At 39.3% G+C, this 26,547-nt stretch overlaps 1 protein-coding gene across 1 annotated transcript; it reads right to left on the reverse strand.

Moving 5' to 3' along the window:
• Positions 1-7,731: 7,731 nt before the first annotated feature.
• On the reverse strand, positions 7,732-25,060 carry LOC149805174 (E-selectin-like). Its single transcript, XM_089948051.1, has 2 exons — positions 24,713-25,060; positions 7,732-10,742 (listed from the first exon to the last, which is right to left on the reverse strand). Exons 1-2 carry the CDS (start codon positions 24,801-24,803, stop codon positions 9,454-9,456), a joined length of 1,380 nt encoding a protein of 459 aa, XP_089804177.1. The 5' UTR covers positions 24,804-25,060; the 3' UTR covers positions 7,732-9,453.
• Between the last annotated feature and the right edge of the window lie 1,487 nt (positions 25,061-26,547).

Consider the following 26,547-nt stretch of genomic DNA (forward strand, 5'->3'; position numbering starts at 1 on the left):
ACCGAACAAGGTCCAAAAGTACATTTTATATAATACTGTTTGATTACACTGGTCAACAGTGAAATCATTACTGACTTGAAAAGGCCCTAATCTGTAGTATTTTGGTGTGCCGAACACGAATATAACCGTGAAAAATTTGTATTGGCTCTCGTTTTGAAGATATTCATATACCTCATTTTCTATGTTTCACTGTGTAAATTTCTCCAGTAGGACTGCAGCAACATCCGGAATAATGATGTAACATTGCATAATACCATCATGCTCACATCATCCACAGTTGATTGCATCATTTTCTGATGCAATGCAATACTAATGCCATGCGGCTGCTGAAGTAAGTTGACGTCAGCAGTGTACTATATATGTGTAGGCCTATTATACTAATGCCAGGCGGCTGCTGAAGCTGACGTAAGCAGTGTACTATATAAAGCCCAATCAGATAGGTTCAGCATTTAAAATATTTTAGACGTTGTGCGAGACAGTTCAAGCTACTGTTACATAAAACTTATTATTTTATCCATTTACGTACAATAAAGAACAGTAATGCCTCGAAAGTGTGTTAATACCGCGGACAATTTTTGCTATATTTGTGGGGAAGTGACATTTGCCAACCAGAAGAAAAGTATCAATTCTCAAGTGAAGAAGGCATATCATCTTTACTTCGGATGCAAGGTTGGTGACCAAGACAAGCATTGGGCTCCGCATATATGCTGTGCTACATGTACAACACAGCTTTCACAGTGGTTGAATTGCAAAAGGTCATCAATGCCGTTTGCAGTCCCAATGGTGTGGAGAGAGCCAAGCAACCACCTAAATGACTGTTACTTCTGCTTGGTTCCTCCTCTTTCCGGCGGAATAACGAAGCGAAAGAAGTCGAGAATAGTCTACCCAAACATTCCGTCTGCATTGAGACCAGTTCCACATGGTGAGGGACTTCCTATTCCAGAACCTCCAGCAGAATATTCTCTTGATTCATCTGACGAAGACAAAGGTGAGTCGACCTGTTCTTCTCCTGGTCCATCAGCATGCAGTGATCCAGATTTTCACTGTGGTGCATCATCAACCCCACACAGAATAACACAGGAAGAACTAAATGACCTGATTCGTGATTTGGACTTATCAAAGAACAAGGCAGAATTGCTAGGATCAAGACTCCAACAATGGAATCTTCTAGAAGAAGATGTCACAATTACTGCATATCGAAAGCGCCACCAGCAATTGGAGCCTTTCTTCAGAAAGGAAAGTAATCTGATATTCTGTTCCGATATTGAGGGCCTCATGAATGCTTTAAAAATCACTCATGACCCACAAGAATGGAGACTATTTGTGGACTCTTCGAAACTGAGTCTCAAGGCTGTGCTTTTGCACAATGGAAACATTCTTCCATCTATTCCAGTAGCGTATGCTGTCCACATGAAAGAGACATACGATAACTTAAGGCAGCTACTGAATTCCATTGAGTATAACAAGTACAGCTGGCACCTCTGTGGTGATTTGAAGGTAGTTGCCCTTTTAATGGGACTGCAGCAAGGATATACAAAATACATGTGTTTCTTATGCGAGTGGGATAGCCGAGCAAGGGAAATGCACTACATGAGGAAGGAATGGACTCACAGGCAGAATGTAGCCATTGGAGAGAAGAATATCCAACACCCAGCTCTGGTTGAGGCTCAGAAAATCTTGCTACCACCCCTTCACATCAAACTAGGTTTGATGAAGAACTTCGTGAAAGCCATTGACCGGACTTTGCCAGCATTCCGATACCTGCATGAAAAATTCCCTCGACTCAGCGAAGCAAAGATTAAAGAGGGAGTTTTTGTGGGTCCTCAGATTCGAGAGCTTTTCAAAGATGACCGGTTCAACAACTTGCTGGAAGGTGACGCGAAACAAGCATGGAATGCTTTTCGCCTAGTTTCTACAAACTTCCTCGGAAATGTTAGGGCAGAAAACTATAAGGAACTAGTAGAAGACATGTTGATGAAGTATAAGAAACTTGGCTGCAATATGTCTCTAAAGATTCACTTCCTTCATTCCCATTTGGATTTCTTTCCTAGCAACTGTGGTATTGTTAGTAATGAACACGGCGAACGTTTTCATCAAGATATCGCAACAATGGAACAAAGATACCAGGGAAAATGGTCCACTACAATGCTGGCTGACTACTGCTGGACACTCCTCAGAGATGCTCCCGAACAGCTGTACAAGAGACAGGCGAAGAAATCTAAGATGTAGTCAATGACTTGATTTTTTATAGGTAGGCTATTACAGTTGACCTTTTCTATTGGAATGCATTTCGTTATGTAAACATTAATTTCTTGCAGATTACAAAAAAACTAGAGCCAATTTTGCAATTTGACTGTCATATTCGTGTTCAGCACATAAAAATTGATAAGAATTGACTAATTTTATTTCAGTAACATGACTTTTGTAAAAATTTGTTGTCCAGTGTTACCGAACAAGGTCCAAAGCACTTTGTACATTATACTGTTTTATTACCGAACCAGGTCCAAAAGTACATTGTACATTATACTGTTTTATTACTGAACCAGGTCCAAAGGTACATTGTACATAATACTGTTTAATTACTGAAAGAGGTCCAAAATACATAACATTGATTTTATTCTGAACAAGGTCCAAACGTACATTATACATACTACTTTTTAATTACTGAAAGAGGTCAAACAGTGTAGTATCAACAAAACCAAGCTTTAACAGACAAAACTGTAAATTTAACCAGTGTACATGTGTGCTGTTTCATATCCACTGAAAAGACCAGATTAATCGTCCATGACCAACAATAACAACAACATAACTCCTTATAATGTGTTTGTTTGTCCTGTTAAAGTTTGCTGACAACACAATATATGATAAAACTGGTCTTTCTTTATTCTTATTGAATCAATGTGAGTAACAAAAATTGTTTTAGTGGTTGCAACATAAAAAAATGTAGTCCAATCCATCTTGGAAGAAAACAGCTGGTCAGTAGATTTTTAAAGAAACACTCAACACAATATTGTCAATATCATGCAGAGGAAATGGGAGCTAAGTGTTATCCCCAAGGACACCACCAAGGCAGGCCTGAGTAAATATTCCATCTGTAACCCTTCGATTACGAGCCTGTTACTCAAGCAACCAACTTACCACAACCCCCTAGAAGCAAACAGTATTACCTGTGCCAAATGACATAACAATGAAAAATTTATCATAATCTTTGTAATTTTTCATATAATTCGTTTAATTTTATCTTCAACAATTAATTTGAACTTTTCTGGTGCTCCTGTTGGGCTGGTGCCCTAAGTGCGTTTAGTGTGCTTATTGGGTAATCCGGCACTGCAGGAAGGAACATATTATAGGATGCTTTCGTTTAAAGTTGGTCAAATGCTGCTGCGACTTTTTGTGATAAAGTTGTATTTCCAATATATAGTAATGGTTGCAATATTTGTTGGCAAATTATATTCATAAATTTGAAAGGCTTTCAGACCATGATGCTTTCTGACAAGCTTTGTTAAATTCTGTTGAGCATTTTTTTAGAAGACGTTATAAAAGGTATTTCTACTTTAGTAATAGCAGCCATATTGGATGGCAGATGGTCGAATGCCATCATTTGTATAAAATGGAAAGTTATTGTTGTAGGGTTTAACGCCATTTTTCAGCACAGTATTAATGGTGGAGGAAGAACCCAGGAAAACCCCGGAAAGAACCACCGACCCACGAGAAGCTACTGGCAAGCTTTCTCACATACCCACATAGGCCGAACACGAGACTCGAACCCAAGCAGACAGAGATCAGATGGCAGTGATCCGTAACGGTGAGCGCTTTAGACCACTCGGGGCCCCTAAAATGGAAAGATTTTTATGCCTGAATGATCTTTGTTAAATTTGGTAATTCGTTTGAATCGATTTTATAAAGTCGTGTGCTGATGGTGAAACAGAATCATTTATGCTTGAAAACCTCTGTGCCAAAATTGTTTTGTTGTGCAAGTTTAATCTAGCGTTGCTGAGCAGTTTTTGAGTATTGATCATTTGAGTTTTATTTCAATTTTCTTGTAATAAGTTTGGCCATATCTGTCAACAGATCAGCATTATCTGTGAAAATTGGAAAGCCCGTCATGTCAGTATGCTTTCCGTCACATTTGGTGCGATTCTGATAGGCAATTTTTGAGAAATCATTTAAACGTTTGTCTATTGTTAGCGTGTGTGTATGTGTGTGTGTGTGTGATTTGGATTTTTAACGTAGATTTAACAATTTTTCAGTCATATCACTACGATGTCTGCAGTGTGACAGTTTATAGTGATGTCTTGCACTGGGGCATCATGCCGCAGACATGTAGCACGATGTCCCACCCAGTCCCATTATCCTGACACCAGGCCAACCAGTCCTAACACTAAACTCTTAATGCTGAGCGCCAAGCGAGGCAGCTGTTAGTAGCATTATTGTAAGTCTTTGGTATGACTCGGCTCGGATCGAACCCACGACCTCCCGCATCCGAGGCGGACGCTCTAACCACTAGGCCACCGGAGCGGTCTCTATTTTTAGTAATGGTGACCATATCTGATGGTATATTGCAATGTTTGTATACTTTTTAAAGTTCGATATACCAGAACGCTTTCTGTCAAATTTTATATAATTCTGCTGAGTACTCTTCAGAAGAAGCAGTTTAAAGTTAATTTTCTATTTTCAGTAACAGTGTCTATATTTGATAGCAGACTGGTATCATTAATGTAAATTTAAAAGCCCAAGCCAGGATGTTTTCTGTCTAGTTTGGTTAAATCCCGCCAAGCAGCTCATGAAAATATGACATTAAAATCTTTTTCTACTTTTAGTAATGTGGCCATACTGTATGTCAGGTTGTCATTGTGTAAACAATTTATTTTTAAAACAACTTCATGCCAGGTTGCTTTGTATCTAATATGGTACACTGGATTTTGAAAAGAAATTTCAAGGTTTTTCCATTTTTAGTAACGGTGGTTATACTGAACAATGAATCAGCATCCACTGAAGAAACTTGCAAGGCCTTGATGCCAGAATGCTCCCTGTAAAATCATATGCAAACTGGTCAGGCTGTTTTTGAGAGCTGTATAATTATAAACAGACAGCAGCTAACGTGAATTAATGTACAGTAGAACTATACACCTGTGACCCTTTTGCTTGAAGACAGAAAGCGTGTAAGTGGTACGCATATTCCTTTGACAAAATATAAAAGTCTACCAAGTTTCATTCGTTTATTAAAAACAACTCTTACTTTACTGACAAGGGAAAAGGTTGCAGAAACTCAAAAATATTAACTTGTGATCTTGATCTTGATATGTGGCACACATTCTAATGAAGATATATAAGTGCATCAAGTTTCGTCAATTTATCTCAACGGGCTCAAAAGTTACAATGGAGAAAAGTGTCATGGAAAGTTTAAACTACTGACCTTGAATATAGGACCCCGGATGCAACTGAAAATATTGACCTTGAATATAGGATCCCTGGTGAGGTATGCAACACACCTTCTAGCAATGATTACAGCAAGTTTTATCCATAGACAGGGACGTCAATGTGGTATGTACCACACCTTGTAATGATGACGCATAAGAGTACCCAGTTTCATCCCTTTATCTTAAACAGCCCTAATGTTAAACAGCATCAAAGTGTGACAGAAAACTTGTATATTGAGCTGTGGCCTTGACCATGAAGATTCAGCTCCCAATATACTATGGAACACACCTTCTAGCAATGATATAAGCAGGTCTTGAATTTACATAATTTACTTGTAGACAGAGCAAACATTAAGTTGAGAAATTTACTAGTCCAGCTGAATCTTCACTAGTTCTTCTTCACCAGCTGAGTGGCAACAGCCGAAACTTTACTAGTCGCTAGACTATTGAAATTACGAAAACTACAAGTCCAACTGGAAATTTACTAGCCTCGGGCTAGCAGACTACTGTTAATTTAAAGCCCGGTATATGTATAAAAAGTTCATCCCTTTATCCAAAATGGCGTGAAAGTTATAGAGTAGAAGGGAAGGTGCAACGAAAGACACACGATACTGAGTTGTACCTTTGATATTGGCGCCAGGATCCCCAATGTGGTGCGGAACATACTGTGTGGCGATGATATACAATTATGCCAAGTTTCATACTATTATCTCCAAACGGCTTTAAAGTTATAAACTGAAATGAAAGTGTGATGGATGGACAAACGAAGAAACAGACGAAGTACTAATATCATGCCCTCCACTTTTTGCAAGGTTGGAACAATACTATAATTTTAATACTACACAAAATATTTTCTTTTCTATACCTCCCTGAATGTATATATTGAGCAAGATTATTCCTTGCGAATACATTATCTGACAAGTATGGTAAAAATTTGCACAGTGCTAAACAAAATCCTAACTAGAAATGTGATTCAGGGTAAAGTTGTAAGTAACCAGAACTTTCACACAGCATTTCGTTTCAATCCAGTGGCGGCGTGAGTGTTCGAGGTGCGCAGGAGCGATGCTTTTTAGTGGCGCACTGCTTTGCCACAGTTTCTGTCAGTTTCAAACATCCCTCCCCCACCCTCCTAAATATAAGTGCTGTCAAGAACTGACCAAGTTACACTTAGATGAGGTGATATACTTTGAAAATTTCAGCTAAAAATAAGTTCTTGACGGCGGCCCCATTCCACTAGCGCTGGGGGGACAATGACCTCAGCCCCACCCCACCCCTTAAGCCGCCATTATTTCAATCAATGAAGTCCTTCTAATATTAATAAATGGAAACGGACAGGTCAGGATGTGACATGCTGTACGGCCAATGATAACAGCATACCCCCACCACCACCACCGATACTGACTCTACAATACTTTGCACAAGTTGGAATATTACGTAGTAGATACTGTTACACGCAAGAGTTCTCTCTACAGTGCGTATCAGATACCTGCGTGAGTTTGACTATTTCCAAACTACAATTTTTCCCCAATCAATCAACGACCACAAATATGCAACTATAACTTCACAACTGCATATCTTGTCCGTGTTTCCCATTCCCACGGTTTCTCTCTGTTTCCCATTTGCATGGCTTCTCCACTAAGCTAACGGGTGAACATTCATACTTCCAGTCCCATCTCAGAGTCAGTCAAAAATACAGCCTTGAACCGCATTACAGAAACATCCTACATGAAAGGCGTCTCAAAATAAAGGGCTGACTCCCTCCTAATCACTCCATAGTAAAAAAAAACAAAAAAACGATCTCTTTATGAATGCCTCACACTAAATGGTACAGAAAAACAATACCTCTTAATTAAGATAGGAACTTTATGGTCCATGCCTACCAGAAACATTTAATCCTGCTCTGACCCCGTATCAAGCTACTTTTACAAAAATAACCCCTGCTATCACGAGGTATCGTGAATATTGTACATGAATTATGACGTCTGTTCCTAGAAATTGGCAAATTATTCGGGTTGAAAAATATCTCCAACATACCGACTTCCCATAATCAACAACTAATCACTAAAACCTAACAAAGATGTAAGTGGAGACGTAACTACAAATGGCACATGTTCTAGATTTATCACATTACAATATTCATTTATTGTGTATCCAGATCTCGGTTTCATTATATCTTACGACAGTAAATTTTACTTCTTTTACATTGCACATGGCCTATCAATTTATCAACCTAGATTAAGTGTTATTCAATATCTGGGCTAGAAATCAACTGCCCTGCAGCACTGAGCAACTTAAAACTAAAGCAAAGCAATGAAGTAACTCAGAGTTTATTAGACAAAACGTTTGACGATATGCATTTTAAAATAAGTATGTTTGCCAGGATGCAAATTAATAATATGGGCTGTGAACATATCCTTGTGAAATGAAAGATGGGAATATATATTTTTACACTAAATTGTCACAAAATCCTGCAATAAATCCTATCCTAAAATGTTGCAGAATAAAATTATTTTTAAAAAAAATTGGAATAACCTTAACGTGTAATAGTCGGGCGTTCAGATGTTAATGCTGGTCAATGCTTTACAGTCTGGCTGTCTGATCGGCAACAATGCTTTAGGAAAAATGTTCTACCACTTACAATACAAAACCAAAGGGTATATGAGGTGGTGAAACCATAGGCAAACAATAAAACTCCACCTTACTAGAAATGGGCAACCAAGAACCCATTAAATTATGGACAGTGCAGTAGTAACACTAACGGCTTTATTGTTCAAGATTAACTTCAGAATCCTATTGATATGAGGCCAGAATCTAAGCAACTACTTTTTAAACAAATAATAAATCTGCTGTGAACGTTTATGATTATAGACCATCATCCACAGGACAATTTTGACTGATGCCAACGTTTCATTGCTGTTATCCAGGTTTGTTCTGGGTTCCAGCCTGCAGAAAATAAACGTTTGTCTGCCCAATTCAGGTTGGTAGTTTCCTCTGGGTTTTCATGTTCCTCCACCTCCAAGACCATGTTGTGGGAACATCTTATCACATGTCTACACAACATGTGATAACTTGTACATTGAATACACACATAAATAAAGATTAAAACAGCAAGCAAAAGTAAAAAAAATATAATAAAGCTGCTTGAACATCATATTCGCTAGGCCAATAAACCAGCCCTTCACCCGTGATAATATTGATTTTCGGGTTAGGACTGATATCACCTATTCATTAAAAGCTGTACATTTTATAAACTTACCGGTATTTCTCGTGGCTGTGGAGCTACCGTCGGCTGAAGAGTTCTTTTGGCGATATGTACATTATAGATTGGGCACAAATCCTACGTTTGATGACTTATAAATCCCGTTGAATAGCACAACCATCTGTCCTGTGCCATTTTGAATTTCGCGCTAGACATGGCTGTTACCAATTATCGGTATGTGTCTAAAGTGTACGCAGGTTTGTTCCGGAATGATTTGCATGCAGCGATATTGCACATTATAATGAACCGGTGACATCATACCCACATATCGTCGATCAGTATCACCACAGATTTGGAGGGTTGATATATCGGACTGCATATTGGCAATTTGAGATTGGACTAGATGGCATGAATGCATCACCCATTATGATTTTTCTGATCCAGAAGATGGGAATACATACCAGGCCGTTAACTGGAATAAATTATATTGTGACACTATCACACATACCCCGCTTTTGATTCCTAACCAAGTCTACCAAAGGGATGATCTGGTACTGATGATGAATCATCTGTAGATATTATTTTTATTTGTACAACTTAAAAGTGACTCGTATAACTCACATTGCACTAACATGGGCTTGACAAAAAGTACAATATGTTCTGAAAATTAAATTGGTCGTTATCCCAAAGTAACAATACTTAATATTAGCACTAAGCTAAGTACTGTAGTATTTGATAATTCCAAACAGGCAAAATATATTGACTATCAATATTCATAAACTGTAAACTTTGTGCTTAAAATTTAATTGGGCTTGTAAATCAAGGCAATCGTAATTACTGACAATGCAAAGGAATTAATGTTATCTCCTTTGCCTCTGGTGTTATACTAGTATTGGATATTTTGTCCTGACAGCAAACCTTGTATCTGATATGAAGCTGTTCACGTCTGTTTTTACTAGAAAGACAACAGAAGGAAATAGCTGCAATTATTATTATGAATACCACTACACAGCTAACAGCAACTGTAATTAGAACAGTGTGAGGGTATGATGGTGGGACTGTGGGATGTGTGGCTGACTGTAGTGTGGAATGTGTGACTAGCAGTGTTGTTGTGGGATGTGTGACTTGCAGTGTTGCTTTGGGATGTGTGAGTAGCAGTGTTGTTGTGGGATGTGTGACATGTAGTCTCGCTGTGGAATGTGTGATTGTCTGTGTTGTTATGGGATGTTTGACTCTACAGGATGTCTCAGTTTTGAGTGTTCCATTTAAACACTTCCTTTTGAAATGACTTCCATCCGGACACGGGCAAGTTATGTCAGTGTTATGCATCACGTCTCTGGGACCAGTGTTGACTGAACCATCACAGTCACGGATGCAGCCACATAAACAATGATATTCATTGCTCCATGTACCATTAACACTGCAAATCAATAACGAACTTGCACCAAATGGAACTGCATTCTCAAGACAATTTACCTCAACCTGGGAACCAATGTTTGTATTGCCGTCAGTATAAAACACTTCTGTGCAGGGTTCATACGAAGCTGGGGGATTTCCACAATTAGGTATTGTACACCTTGGAGACCCCGACCAAGTCTTGTTAGCAAGACAAGAAATGTATTGTGGACCTTGAAGAAAAGTACCACCTTTACAAGTAATCTTGTTCCTACTCCCAAATTCATTTCGAATACCACTGGAATCTTGGAATATATCTGCATCTGATGTGATGAATTCTGGACACCTCACCTTGACACAAGTTGGAGGTTCTGGAGACCATGACCTATCTGCCATGCACATAATTAAACGATCCCCATTGATCTCATACCCTTGTTCACAGCTGAATGTGGTTGTCTCCCCTACATAGTGCCCAGCCTGACCAACAATGTAACTGTTGGGTGGATATACAATAGCTGTGCAGCTTCCCAGTGTACATTTCAAATTTCCACCTGTCCAAACTCCACTAGAACATTGGTAGTAATTGCTTCCACCTAGAATTCGGTCATAAGCTTGACTACACAGGTATCGGAGGACTACTCCCTCTGAATAAGGCCCTGTGACTGAACCATTGTGAAAAGCTCCAGCAATAGAGGGTGCTGTGTCACAATCTCCGAAAACATTGCCAGCTGGGAAAAGAGGATAAAAATACTATAAACGTTTACAAGTATGCAGCTCTCTAAAGTACATGTAACCTAACATCTATGCACGTACATGTAACCGAACATCTATGCACGTAATATAACCTAACATCTATGCACGTAATATAGTATATGTCATAAATATATTCCTGCTTCCAAATATCCAATAGAATTTAACAGTAAATGACGCTTTCTGGAATGACTGTAGAATATTGTAATATGTTAAATACAACTGAATTATACGTAAGAACACTGATTATTTCATACAGTTTGTCGTTAGTAAACGTTGAACAAAAATATAAAGATTAGGAATTAAAAAACTTTTGCACGAGATCAGTTCTAAACAACATCTCATGATGGAAAATTTGACATTTCAAAACTTTATGGTCCAAAAACATTATAGCTTCCTAAAATTATGAATAGGTTCACCTAATATATACAGTACAATATATACTCGCAAATAGGATGGATACAACTAGAACATTTATAGACACAGATCTGCTATCACATAATGCGCTGGCAGATATGGGTCTATGCAGTCTGTTAGTAGTATTCAGTAGAACAAGTAACATAGGCCCGGATCTGCTAGCACATAATGCGCTACGACAGATACGGGTCTATGCAATCTGTTAGTAGTATTCAGTAGAACAAGTAACATAGGCCCGGATCTGCTAGCACATAATGCGCTACGACAGATACGGGTCTATGCAATCTGTTAGTAGTATTCAGTAGAACAAGTAACATAGGCCCGGATCTGCTAGCACATAATGCGCTACGACAGATCATGTTTTATATATCATGCAGTTGGACACGACTTATTTGTGAATATTTATGGTACTTGTTTTTCAATATAAAATTTGAAAGTAATAAATGTTTCAAACAGTTCATTTTTAGATGTTCACGAGTGGGAACTTATTTATAGACACATTATACATATAAGATCACATTATCACTAAGAAGTCTATGATAACTCGCGTCTCATTCAAGGAAAACCAATACATGGTTTAAAAAAAAGTTTCACTATCTGAAAATATGTCGATTAATCTGTTTTGATGTTGTCAAAACATGATCAAAATAGTGGATGAAAAGGTAGGTAAGATAGTGGATATGTCAAAATTGCACAAGCTTTAATAAGTTATAAAGATTTTGTCAAAATTGGCAAACTGAAAGAAAAAAGAACAACGTTATAGCCACTACAAAATACTTCCACTGCAAAAAAAAGATTGCACAGTTTATTCTTCTCTTATTATATTAAGTCTGCAACAAAAATTAATTACAAAATTTATATATGAAGAATGACAATGTGGATTTGACCCGTGACCTTTAGTCTATTCATCCCCTGGGATCGGCCAGGTTTCTGAGTAACTCTATGTTCAAATTCTTATGATAAGCTTCCCATTGACCAAGATTATGTAGCTACTTGAAGCTTTAAAAGATGAATCAAAAATGGTTTGAATAATTTGGCCTCTGACCCCGTTAACCTTTCAACTATAAAGGAAGTGAGCTTTCCTCGTGATCGACTTATTTTAGTCTAGTACCCTTCAAAGTACGTTTAGTAATCTATGAGGCATAAGTCATATTGGTTAAGATTTCATTTTTACTTCTGGCGACTGCAGCTCACGCTGACTAAAGCTGGATAATATTTTCGGCGGTTAACGTTTACAATCTTGATAATTATTGGTGGTAATAAGAGCCAGTGATTATAAAAGTGACTAGCTGCTGACTGTACAAATATTTCAGTGTTTGGTATGATTCGGCCGGGGCTTGAACCCGAGACCTCCTGCATCCGAGGAGGACGCTCTAACTACATAGGCCATCGGACCAACAAAAAAAAAATACTGTGCTCAACACATTAGTATTTGGGAAGAGCAACATATGAATCCTTTCGTATGGAAACTTTCAAAATTTTAACTAATACGCCTTGCCTGAAAGTTAGTTTTGAATTAAGTGAGGCATTCTTGTCATCCAATTGTCTTCCAAACCGGAAGTAAGACACACTGCTAACATAGCTGCTTACGGTGCATGTCACCGGTGGCAAAGCAAAAAGTCAAGTGTCAGGCCCAAATCGAGAGACAACAGTATTATTTCACAACTTTTCAGTTGCCAAATATGTTGCTTTGACAGAAATAATTGCCAAGTTAATAGTGATAAACATTTCGGCTGAATCTGTAGCGATTTTGACGAATGCTAGCGCCACCTACAAAGTTTTGTACACTTGTACCAATTTTAGTGAACTGTCATTAAGTATTTTTCCAAGTTTTAATTTATATTCCGCTTAATGGGACATTAACGCTTATACCTGTATGAAAAAACATAGGATGTTGAAATTTTTGATTCTCAAGAATTATGCTTATATACAGGACTAAATCAAAATACGCCTAACTCTAATAATCTATCGAGGAAGATTGGACGGATATAAGGAGATACAAAAGGGAACTGGGGACATGTGTAAGAGACTTTTTTCAAGACCTCATGACGTATGGGGGGGGGGAATAGCTTTTCACCCAAACTTCTAGTGCAGGGCTAGAAGATCTCTTATTTACCCCCGGTCTTCAAGCTAGCGACCAAACAGATAGTTACACAGGAGGGTTTGAAGTAGGGGGAAAGTCCCAGAAGCAGTTGGGGCCCAAATGTTTATGAAGCCGGGTGTGTGTGTGTGTGTGTGTGTGAAAGTGTCAGAAGCATGTAGGGGAGCCAGTCTGTGTTTATCTCGCTGTGGGACTTCGGTAGATCCATCATTTCTTTCTAGATCTCCTGCGTGGTGCGCAGGTGGCGTCAGTGTATGAAATATATTTCTCAATTAAGAAAAGATTAAATGTAAGCATACAAACATGCCACGCGGGAATAATACACGTGGCTATCTGTTGATTAGGACTAGGAAGATGTGCCACATGAGTTGCATTCGAAAATATTGCAGGAGCTAACACTGTTGCTACAAGGAGGAGCGATTACTACTGAGGCTTAATCTGAAGAGTGTGCCACCATTAACGTGCTATCTATTGTGAAGAAACCAGAGAGGACAGTTCTGAAGCGAAGGGTAGGTCGTCCGTGTAGGCTGCCAGTGCCGGTACAATGTGCTAGCACTGTGAGTTTTCTATGCCAGTGGGGCCAATGCCGAAGCCAAGATTGATACCTATTTCAAAAGGTTTGCAGCCATTTCTACGCTACCAATCGCACAAGGGCGAACTTTACTTTACAGGAATCAACGTTCTAATACAAATTAGTATCATCGACAAGTTTTAAGAACACAACTATGATATCGCTATCAGTGTGTTTGGTTGGGATAATGGACTCTATGTCATACGCATCGACAGCATCTAGTTTTAAAAGAAAAACCAAACACATGGACCAGCTGCCGGTGACCGACGAAAATGGGGAGGGGGGCACTATTTTGTAAAAAAACTGTAAGCAAGTTCGTTTTTGAGAACAAACGTAAGGAAGACAAACACGTCTGCCAGTGTTTCATAAACTTATTTACGACTTGGATTTGCCACAAGCTCGCGTTGACAAACGCAAGATGTTGTTGGAAACCCACAGCAAGTGACGTTGCCGAAGAGTTTCACACGTAAACCACCTCACACAAGTAATACAATTAATAGCTGATCAGGTTTCATATGGAATTTTGGTAAGTGGTCATCCGGTGCAACGGAGTCGACAAGGAGTCAGTGTTCTATCGCGGTGGGGCGTTTTGATAACATTTATCCAGATCCTGGAGAAGATTCATGACGTATTCCTAAACTCAGCAAAGATGGTGTTGGACGACTCAGACGAGAGAAATTTCAATATAACCGTTAGTGCAACATTGGTAGTAGAAAACTTTGTGACAGGGTGAGAGACAATTGACATATTTCTGGCCAGTACTAGAGGGGAAACCCACAAAGTATTCAGCCTGAAGCTGCGGATCAAACCGGGAAAAAAGGTGCCAGTTGTGCTGTAGTGTCTCCATGGATACAACGATAACCTCCATGACTATTTTGGGATTTATTTCGCAATACCGTAAGTTCTTTTTCTCATTTTCACTGTGTATTCTAAGGAAATAAATTTTACAAAGCTTGATGTTTTTCACGCTTTTCTGTTAGTTAGTTTAAGAGCATATACTCGTAACACTCATAATGCAGGTTACTGGTATTGCCTCTGAGGATAAGATAAGCGCCATTCAGAGCAACATGGACAAATAGATGTCTCTCAAATTTGGACAGCTGAAGTTATTTGACTGTCTGCAGTTCATGTATCCTATACACCTTGGTTAAGAACACACTAAAGGAATCATTCGATATTTCTGAGCAGTATATCTTGCAAGGGCTCTGCAAAGAAGACGAGACGCTAAATCTATTAAAATGGTCGTGTACCGGTAATAGTATATGACCTACTGGGAAAACTTCGAGACAACGAAGCAGACACCAATTAAAGCCTTTTACCGCAAACTCCTTAGATCGGGTATTTCAGAGGGTAGCTACGAGGATGCCAAAAACGTTCTGCTATTGACCGACGATCGCATGTGCGAGGACTATGACTCAAAGAAGCCAAACAACTCGATAATGTCGATATACCAAATAATATCTATCGTTCGGCAATTATGCTGAACTTACAAACCCGTGGATTCTGGTGGGTAGAAGAAATGAGTGAGGTGGATATCAGAAACATCTCAGACTGTGTACCCCAAAATACATATTTGTGGCAGACCTAGAGAATCCAGATGAGCTGCACGACAAGCACAGCGATTACCCGAACTCCCCGGACGCTATCACGGTATCTGAGACATGGCTAACTAATTGCTAAACGCTGGCAAGGGAGCTCTGTGGCAAACAAACCAAGTGTGTAAAGTTAGTGCCGTCATTGCACGAGTAAGAAACATACAGAATCCATTCGAAAAAGCTAAGATCCTACTCTAGGTTTGGGATGCGCGTGCCAAACGTCCAAGAGGTACTGGTGTTTGTTCAGATCCCTTGGATGGCTCCATACATACAGATGAACATGGAGTTGCGTTCCAAGGTGAAATCAAAATTCGAAACGGAGTTACAAGAATTCGTGAAGAATTCGGTCTGTGGCAAGACGATGGAGTGGGACTCCTCAGGCGAAGACGATAAGTCGCAATGCTCATCATTAAATCGAAGCTTAAACTCTACAGGAAAATCTTCATTGGAACAGCAGTTCCTGACTTTAGCTAGCTCCTGATGTATGGCTTCTACTACAAACAAGCCAAGGCCAGATCGGGCGACAGGGCGAGTCTGCTATACATGGATACAGACAATCTGGTGATAAACACCGGAACCGAAAATGTGTCCAGCGATATGGCAGAGGACGCTGCATTGTAGGACACTAACATCCGCAAGACCATCCGTAACACAACAATGACAACAAAATAAGGTCGTAGGAAAATTCAAAGACGATTTCAACGGCAATCCAATTAAGGAGTAAGTGCGTCTCCGGCAGAAGCAGTACTCAGTTTTACACTAGGAATACCAGTGAAGAGAAGCGATCTTAAGAATGATCTTAAGATAGCATGTTATTCATTCGCACGTCAAGAGAAAGGTGTTGAGACACACGATGACACTGCTGAAAAAATTACAACATACTGTGTATGTACCGCACTGTTAAAATCAGCCTGTCGCCGCTGGACACGAAAATTGGATTACCAATGACTAGATAACGACACTTGCAAACGAAAACACGTCGGACGAATACATTAACCACCTTTCTGGCCTTGGTTGAGATCTTTGGGTGGTAACTGTGTATCTTCATGCAAAATCCACAGTTTATCGCGAACGAAGCTTTAGCGCGGTAAACAACTATCCATAAGGAAGGTATATAGATGAGTTGTCTGGGTTGTCAAACCTCTCAGCCACAGCAAATACCAAAGAAGGCCACACTGGGTCGTTGGCTCAGCGTTGTCTTTCTTCCGGCTACAGGCGCGTACCCAGGCATTTGAGGGCAAGGTTTTCTCTTCGTGACTGATTGACTTCGTTTTTGTGTGTGCTAGTAACCAGTTCATACGAGCGTGCAGATTCTTCGACGTCTTCTTAAGCCCGTTGAGAAAGCTGTTTATCTTGCGTTTTACATGGATTTTACACATCAATTGCGCTTACGTTGATACTCGGCATGTGCAGCTTGGATTTTTTTAATAGCCTTGTCGTGGCGAATGTGTTTCATTGTCAACCACTTATTATCTGTCTGAGAATACGAGGGCATTAACGATCGACCTGCTGAAAACGAAATCAGCAGAGGCTATTAGGCAACAGTGATAATATGATCATGAATGATTCCCTGTTTAATTAGTGCATCCTGTGTCCAAAAGGTCAGCGTCGTGATGGTAACGGCCTTTGCCGAGTCTTCAAAGTTTACATGTGATAATATTTGACACATCTGTTGCGCTTACGTTGATAATTGGCAGGTACAGCTTGGATTTAAAAAAAAAAGCCTTGTCGTGGCGAATGTGTTTCATCGTCAATCACTTTTTATCTATCTGAGAATACGAGGGCATTAAAAATCGACCTGCTGAAAACGAAAGCAGCAGAGACCATTAGGCAACAGTGATAATGTGAGTATAAATGATTCCCTGTTTAATTAGTGCATCATGTGTCCAAAAGGTCGGCGTCGTGATGGTAACGGACTTTGCAGAGTCTTCAAAGTTTAAGCGGCTAAAGCCGACTGGTGTCATCTCAAGACGGCTTTTAGCAATTATTTTGTACCAGACGTCAAGGAAGCCAAGCATGACACATTGGTATTGGACATTTTCGAGGTCTTTGACGTACGGTGGTGTACACATTACATTCCATATAAAATTGAAGAATGTGTTTCTAGTAGTGACTGGTGGCGTTCTTCTCAGTAATGACCCTGACGCTGATTCCGGCATGACGACTGACATGCCGAGTTTCATCAGGCCGTGTCCGTACGCTAACACGTGGCTGATATAAACTGTCCATTTTTTATGCTGAACTATGCGTACGTCATAATGAATATGTACGCACTGAACAGGACTATCAGCTGGGCTGTTTTATCGAGCTGCAACCTTACGCTTTCGCTCTAATCTGAGATGTTACTTCCTGACTCGTGGAGTTGTTGTTGTAGGGTTTAACGCCATTTTTCAGCACACGATAGGCTATACATGGCGGCCAGTATTAATGGTGGAGGAAGAACCCAGGAAAACCCCGGAAAGAACCACCGACCCACGAGAAGCTACTGGCAAGCTTTCTCACATACCCACATTGGCTGAATTCGAGACTCGAACCCACGCAGACAGAGGGACTCGTGGAAAGTGTGCTCTTCCAATGACTTGATGTGATTGAGAAGGGCGAATTTATTTGGTAAAAATCACCAATGCTAATAGGCGGAAGCTCATTGTCCTTGACAGAGTCCCCTGACATTATACTTAAAGCATCTTCCTAACTTCTGACATCGTGTCTACTCCTAATCAGAAACCTGGTTTGGGACAGCCTCGTTTCTCAGCGACACTCTGTTGATAAGGTGGTTGTAAACGTGACCAGTATCGTCCTGGAAACCATCGGCTTGAGTAGGGTCATCGAAGAGTATTACACCACCTTCATACCTTTCACTGGTATATTCCACATACGAGTGTGTGCAGTGGATCAGAACTTAGATGTACAACATATTTAACTTTCCCATACTTCGCTTCCTAGGTACGCGTGTTAAGCTCTGGGTTGTATACAACGTCGAAATGAAGAGAAATACCACCGATTGTGTCAGTCGTTTTATTGTCAATGCTACGGATCACTCTGTTAAACTAGTTGTTAAACGTCAGATTAAAGGCGAGGTGATCTGATGTTATCATTCAGCAGCGGCATAAAGAAGCGGCTTCCAAACGTAGCCACGACAGATGCATCGGACTTCATGCCACAAAAGCAATATCAGCGGCAACAAATAAAGCGGCAGTGTTCTGGATTCCCTAGCAAAATGTGTTTTCCTCTCTTTTTTTTGCCCACAAGGTCAAGGTATACACCCCATATATCAACATCGTCAAATATGGCCAATTCATTTTCTTTGACCTCGATAACTGTTTTCAACTATGGCATATTCAAAGTTTTTCATGACTGTACAATTGACGTCAGCCTTCTTTCTTGGTAGGTCGATAAGAGCAGTACTGAATGTCAGCCTGGCTGTGCCGGGCAAAATAACATCGGTTTTGCTAAGGTTAGGAAATTTAACAGTAAGCTGCTGCTCTTGGTCTACGGTGATTGGGTTATTAATCACAGGAATGGTGCTGAGGGTCTCCTTTACACCAATCGTGCATCGGAGGAAGTGGAAATGACAATTTCGCTCCGTATTTAGATATAATTCCTGCCATGAATGGTACTGATGATGGATTTCACGTTCACTCTCTTTAATAAACCAGCATATCTATATCACCATGGCTGAAAGCGGCTTTGAGACCGAAGAGTTTGGTTCTTGTGAGGCATTTCAGCCAGACGAAGAATTCACACGTACAACCGAAGTAAATGAGACGGCAGAACTGTGAACGAAATACTGACTTGAGACGGCGGCAGCGAGGTGCCAGCCTGGAGGAATCAAGATGTATCAATGGAGATATTAGAATGACGCCTAGTAGAGTGTGATGCGTAGCGCATATGACTTGGGCTTGTAAAGGGTGAAAATAATCTGAAGTTTACGGCAAAGAATGGGCGGTTCCCTCGATGTGAAGTTTAGCACAAAATTAGTTCTGCTCAGAGCGAAAAAACAAGCCAAAAGCTTTATATCTCAGTCAACACTTGAAAGACAATGGGGGAATTGATTTTGCTTAAATATGATTTCGTCTTCTACTGCTTCAGAGTTCAATTTGTTTAGCGTATCGCCGAGATTCAGCTGCGTAAGAATGTACTTATCGGTGATATGATAATCTTTCCTCGAAACGAAACGACGTCATGCATATACACCCCAAGGTTAAGCAACAGTTCGTGGATCTGCATCACTATTGTTAAAAACGTCTCCGACGCTCTATTTCGTACCGCTATTAAAGTGAAGTACGTGTGGTAATGCCATCTCCTCACACCAGCTTTTGCACGAATTCCTGCAAATTTGCAATTTATATCGTATTGACGAGTATTCTAGTTGAATCTGTGACTCTAGACTAGGTAATATGCATGGACTCAACATTGCGCATAACGTTACGGGAAAATTTGTACAGACCGGTGCGTTTCAACATTTTGGCTGCAATTGGCGGCGATGAATTTGCTGTACTACCACAAAACACTGAATCTGACTTGGACAAAATATTACCAATCCGAAGGGGTCACTTGTTATGAAGCCACCACACTTCCAGATGGATATTAAACATGTAAACGATCGAAAAGTAATGCAGACTGACACTGCTGAAATGACTCTGGTCTACAACGTTACGACCGCTCAAGTCAGCATTGTTTTCACTGGCTCACAATCATCTTTCTTACTAGCCGTTCTAAATAACATCATTTCGTTAGCACGCTTCTTTGTGATTCTCAAAAACAAAAGCAGAACGATATTACCATACTCAAAACACGCTTAGGGTTTAATCGACCAGCGTTCATCAACATCACACGGTTCTATCGGATAAACATAACTGGATGTATTCCTAATTAGAAAAACAGTACCCTACCATACATAATTCCTGCTGATGGAAAGCAGTACAAGAACGCAAACTGTCTAGTATGGAAAATCACACTAACGCAGAATACGTGGAGGCGGCATCCTGGACCTTCCAATAAGAATTTAACAACAGACAGTTAATAAATTAGAGTACAATATCACCCTTGAAATCAAGCACTAGCACTCGCACACTGTGGGTCTAAGTGGTCCTAAATTTGTAGTGTCAACTCTGCGTTCGTCTTGGGGTCGTCGCCCCATTTGCCCTTGATGAGGAAATTCCAAGCCACGAGATTGATAGCACTGAGAGCACCGCCTTTAAGAGAGTGTACTTAACGAACGAAAGAATCGCGTCAGGTGGTGATGTTACGGCAAGACATTCATCCCGTTTGCATCAATGGGATTCAAAGTAACACTTTCTAACATTAGCGGCTTTTCACTTCATGTTCATACATGAAAATAATATAAACAATATTGTCCAAACACAATGTAATCTGATCATTGCACTCTACATTATTGAGTTAAGTAGATACAGCATTTATTTGATACAGTCGATGATGTCGTCATCAGGAGGAGGCAATCCATACGACTTAAAATATTCCACACTGTAGTCAGTTAGAAAGAAGACGGCTATCCAGGTGGTTCCTTTCGTCCGCGTTGATGAAGGACAGTAGGCTTGAATGACTTTAAGTTTTCAATGAATAAGTTCATCGCTGGCACAAAACAATGGAATCAAAGAAACAGTGAGACACAAAGTAATGAAGTTCCCAGGTAATCATATTTTTGCAGCCAATGATAAGTCATCAGTTCACATTTGACGTTCTCCCTGAAAATATCTGTAAAGAAGTCGATGAACGGGAAGTCTCCCTGCTCCCTTGCAAGAGAGTTTCGATGAGTTTCATTTTCAAAGATCTTATTGGAGGTATGGAGAGGTCATTCAAGTCCTTATACCACTTTTTATAATCTTATATTCTGAGAAGAGGATCTATAGGTCTCCCAGATACTTGACCATTGTCTTCTGGACTCATTATCAATTTATCAAACATGTGTCGTGTTGTTTCTGACTACGATGATCGACAACCGTGGCAATGTTCTCTGTTTACCTTTGTGATTTTTTCAGCCATGGGAGGAGTAAAATAGGATACTAAGTGTTGTTTTATTCTGGCCATGTTGACATCATTGGCTCTAATTTTCACTTTTTCTTCACTTGTAATATGCTGCTGATGTTGCTCCGGATAGAGAACATCCTATTTGCCCATCTTCATGGGTTCGTGTTCCATCTTTTGTTTAATTGTCTAGGATCTCTTCTTTTAAACTCTTGATTTCAAGAGTAATGTCATGTTCTGCATAGAAGATCATGTTCACTGTGTTAACCTGAGCTACTACAAACAAAAGTTCCAGTTCTTCTGATTATACAGGAAGGAAATGTCCTTCGAAGTAGCCTTCGTCTAGATCGAACCCAAAGCCTCACAAAGCATATCATCCTGCATAATCGTACGAAATGCTGTGGCTACTGTTGGCTCCTATTTGTTATGTGGCTTCAAACAGACTCAAGTAAAATCTCGAATAATTTTTCTGGACAGATTTAAGTTGAAACGGTCTGGTTCACAACGTCTCACCATCTCTGGTGATTTGGACACGATGAAGTGTTGGAACGCCAAAGCAGTTTGATCGATAGCTCCTCTGAGCGCTGAGTGTCTCACTGATGACGATGCTGAAAAGCAAACATTATTGGTAGTTGTCCTTTGAAAATATTATCTTCGATCTTGGATCGGAGTCTATAGGGAACAGTGAAAGCTTTGACTCTCGCCCTCGTAGAGGATATTTGACTGTCATTCTGCTCAGAGTTTGATGTCGTTTCCCACTTTTTGGCATGACTTTCATATGCACGTACAAATCTTTGCCTAGCAACGACATGTTCAAATGCAAACGATCTATCAAATCTAATCTAGGTCCTTAATTGCCTTTCGTTTGGTGGTCATTACATTCAACATTGTGAGGATCGGCAGCATTCGTCAGTTCTGAATCAATAGAGACATTCAAAGTGTCAGGTTTTTCTACAATTGAAGCATCCAGATGTGTGCTCTCTTGACTTCATTTCTGTACGTCAAGAGATTTTTCAGGTACATTCGGTAAGACTATATGTCTGTGCCGCTGCTCACTAGTTTGCTACTCAAGTACAAATCCACTGTGCTGAACAACGAATGCACGAAATTCTTGACGGGAGCTACTCTGGCATCGTCCCCTGGATTGTTGTTGTCCATTTTAAGAACTTCGACAATCAAGAACAAATTTGTCTTTTAATTTTAAATTTGGTAGGTGCTGACGCTATCAAAGGTGACAAAGAATGAAATTCTACCCACTGAGGTTCTTTATCGTCATCGTGGGTGCCAATGGAAACAAACCCAGTTCTTACTTCGAACATTGCCAAGAATCATGGTGCATCATTTTCCTTTTTTTTTAAAAGTTAGGAATCAAACCGTCAATACCCTGACTACTCTTACAGCCGTTCTTTTTATTTTCTTATTCTTTTTCTGATCATGCCTATAAGGTCATTCTTTTCAGGAAGATTACTTGCAACAACAGCAATATCTATTACTCGATAGTTACAGGAATTTTCAAGTGAAAACATATGTCGTAGATTCAGATTCAAACACAATTATCTGAATATTTAACCTGTACTCTTAGAGAAATATTAGCCATGTATCAAGTTGTCCACAAAATAAATGTTACTGCTCTGGTATACAGTGAAGCTGATTTTGGATAAGGTCAAGTACAAACTATATATATATATATATATATATAATGAATAGCCAACAAACAATACATACTAAATACACATAACAGTAAATGTCATGTAAACGTGGGCCATTACTATGATCACAGGTACAGAGATATATGGAAGAGATGAATCTGTGGAAAAGCAAGATTGTCTGAAGCGTGTCTTAGGCTACGGACCGGCTGTGAGAATTATGCAGGGAAGGACTGTGAAGTATGCGTGGGGTGTTGGATAGTAATAAAGTAGGTAATGGATAGTATCTCAAAAAATGTGTGCTGGATACTATTCAAAAGATCGGTAAGTTGGACAGTATTTAAAATTTTTAAAATGACCTGTCGCGAATGGGCTCATACAGGACCCCGCATGTTAAACATGTGGAAATATTTATAACATTACCATTCTGACATGCGCCCATATTTTTAACATTACCATTTCCCTATTTACCCATACCTGCCCCCGCATATCAAACCTGGGGACTTTTTTTAATATTACTATTCCCAAATCTGCCCATACCGACACCCAATATAAACCGAAGGCGTAATGTTATTTCTTGTATGGGCCCCCAACTGGCCAAATTACTACTCTTGATATGACATTTAGAATATAAGTAGGTTCCACCTCCTTTGCATAGTCTCTATAGGTAACTTTTATAATATTTTCCCACGCAGCTCCTGCGGCACTAGTTCCAATTCACAATCAGCGGCCAGGTACTTTATTATTTTCACGTGACACGTTTGTACAGCTACTTCAACACTTTTTTACACTGACAACAAGATTTTCATACACCGACGTCCCCTGCAACTGACGCAGGTGATCTAGAAAGAACGGACGAATGACCGGAAATGACACAGTAATGTTAAACTCTACAGTGTCCACAAATTGCTTTTTGGAGTTTCACCAGGGCTTGGAAAACATTTTGTTCACTTTCCTGCTTCTGGGATTTTCTTCCTGACTTCACACTGTCATATGACATTAATTTTTGCCTTGTCTCGAAGTCTGGGGAAGAAACCGTATCGCCCGGCGCCAAAAGTGAAGGTGAAAAACATTGTCGAAGGAGAAGTCTCTTACCATTAACCCCAAACTACCCTTTTGCATCTACTACATATGATGAAATGTGGTTGTGTAACATTTTTGATTCACATTAGGAAATACATTTGTTATGAGGTAATAAAAAATGTTATAAATTGGAATTGTGTGAAACTGTTCTATTGCTAATGAGATAACCCTTGATAGCCAAACAGTGAATCACTGCTTTTTTTGGATATGAAATTCTGAACTCTTCCTGACGTGATATACTGGAGTATGGTGAAATTTTTTAATAAATATGTAATAGTGAGGCTGAAATAATCCAGTAAAAAATAATAATAAATAACAAAACATACTTTCATGGAAACCAAATGTTTCAAAATACCTTGAGCATAACTTCTGAATGTCAAGATGAAATCTTAATAAAGGAAGGTGTACATATTTGTATAATGATAACATTTTAAAATTTAAGTTCTGCTAAAACAGGATGTATTTCATGTTATATAAACCTAAACTATTTAATATAGTCTATGTGAATAAATAAATACATAATTGTAAAAATGACTCGCCAGACACTTACTGATATCAACAAGAAGCACGTATGCGAGCACTGGCCCAGGGAAGAGCAGCATCCTCGATACGCTATAATACTTATGATGCCAGTCTATCATGCAGTCAGGTTGGTTTGTGATTTTCCATCAGAATTATGACTTTCATTGGTGATACTCCACATCGTCTGTATCGGAACAAACTGCAGCATGTAGAAATATAATACTTCCCACTTCCCGAAAAGTGTAACGCCTAAATAGAAGCGACATATTTGTCAAACGATAAACGCTGCATGGCAAGGACTGGCGGTACGTTTCTGTGCTGATAGACCGGAGGGCGATATGAATATTCAAGAGTTGCACTGACTGGTTACTTGATCTCATTCTGGGCTGGGCTCTTATTTGTAAACCTGCATTATACTTTGTTATTCGTATAAAAAGAACCCCAGTAAATTTCCGTGTGCACAAAACTATGAGTCAGTTGTAGGATAGTAAAACTTGACGCCACATATAAAAAAAATCATTACATGTATCTCTCTGTTCGTAATGAGTCTGATGAAGCATTAAAGTGAAACCGGTCACACATTGTACGTGTTGGTGTTGTTTATTTTATAATTTGTTCGTAATGGTTGTTACTCATGTTGTACTATCAATATCTTTATTTTTGCAATCCTGAACGGAAGTTGTCAGTTACAGAGATTATTAACGACAGCAGTCATTCATATTTCTCACTAAATTCTAACTTGACAGAACTTATATCCTAACGTTACTGATCAAATACACATTGTAAAAAAGTTTAAAGTTTCACAGAATGATTTTGTCTTTTAACCAATAAAAATGACTACAACATGTAGACTAAATTAATATAATGCACTGAGGTCTCACTGGACAGTTTATCTAGTGAATTTTCATCCGACGATGACTAATTACAGAAAAATGAGAATAATTTTACACTGAAGATACAAATAAAAACAAACTAATGATTTTTGTAGAAAGCATACATGTGAGATTTTGACTGCAGTAATCAGGTTAATTCCTGATGCAACTGGTGGTTTTTATACTGAACCAACACTGCCACCAACCCCTAAATTTTACATTCATTTTTGACAAGAAATAGCTATTTTGAATATTTTTCTGTGACAAGGCAGCTAAAAGAATCAGTATGTGCCTTATGCATGAATAAAGTTCACTAGTACTATAACAAATTAGCATACTTTTCATCACCCCTCAACCATCTAGATTTTTAGATATTTACCTCTGTAGCAGACACACATAAATACGTAAGCCAAGTCGACAGCTCATTTGCAGCCCAAGTTACGCATTTGATCTCCAATGCAAATCTAACTGTGACAGGCAGTCACCAACAAGCCAACCTATTTCCAAGCCTAACTCAAAGTATATCTGAACCACATTATAGATTTAGCTTATGTGTGAATTTATAAATGCTAGGCTTGTGATAATTAGGTTCATGCCTTCTACGTTAAAAATTAGGGGGGTGTCAAAATACGAAACTATCCAGTGAGACCTGAATTACCAATTCCCGGCCTGTAATACATACTGTTATATGATATAATTATTGGTGTTCTGTTGTGCGGAGAAAGAACAAAAGCACAGTTCCGTAGATATTTACACTTATCACTTAGTCTTGAAAAAAATACGTGGCCCTTTCATAAAATCTGAGAAGGAAGTTTATTATCTATAGCATTGATTTCTCTGTATAACTGCAATACGATTTTCCTCACGTTAATTAAGAAACTGCCAGATTTGTACTTAGCACACCTTTTTGGCGGGTTTTATTGCATAATTTATAAAAACTTCCTCCAGAATCTCTTTATTTTTTAATTTTAAAGTCTTCATTTAGCCAGAA

This window comes from Sinohyriopsis cumingii, chromosome 2 (genome assembly GCF_028554795.1).
Source record: "Sinohyriopsis cumingii isolate HCF-2022 chromosome 2, ASM2855479v2, whole genome shotgun sequence".
Lineage (NCBI taxonomy): Eukaryota > Metazoa > Mollusca > Bivalvia > Unionida > Unionidae > Sinohyriopsis > Sinohyriopsis cumingii.

Coding starts and splice junctions, on each gene's coding strand:
- LOC149805174 (XM_089948051.1), bottom strand. CDS start 24,803: ATGATAGACTGGCATCATAAGTATTATAGCGTATCGAGGATGCTGCTC. Junction 10,743..24,712: donor CGTGCTTCTTGTTGATATCA/GTAAGTGTCTGG, acceptor CTCTTTTCCCAG/CTGGCAATGTTTTCGGAGAT.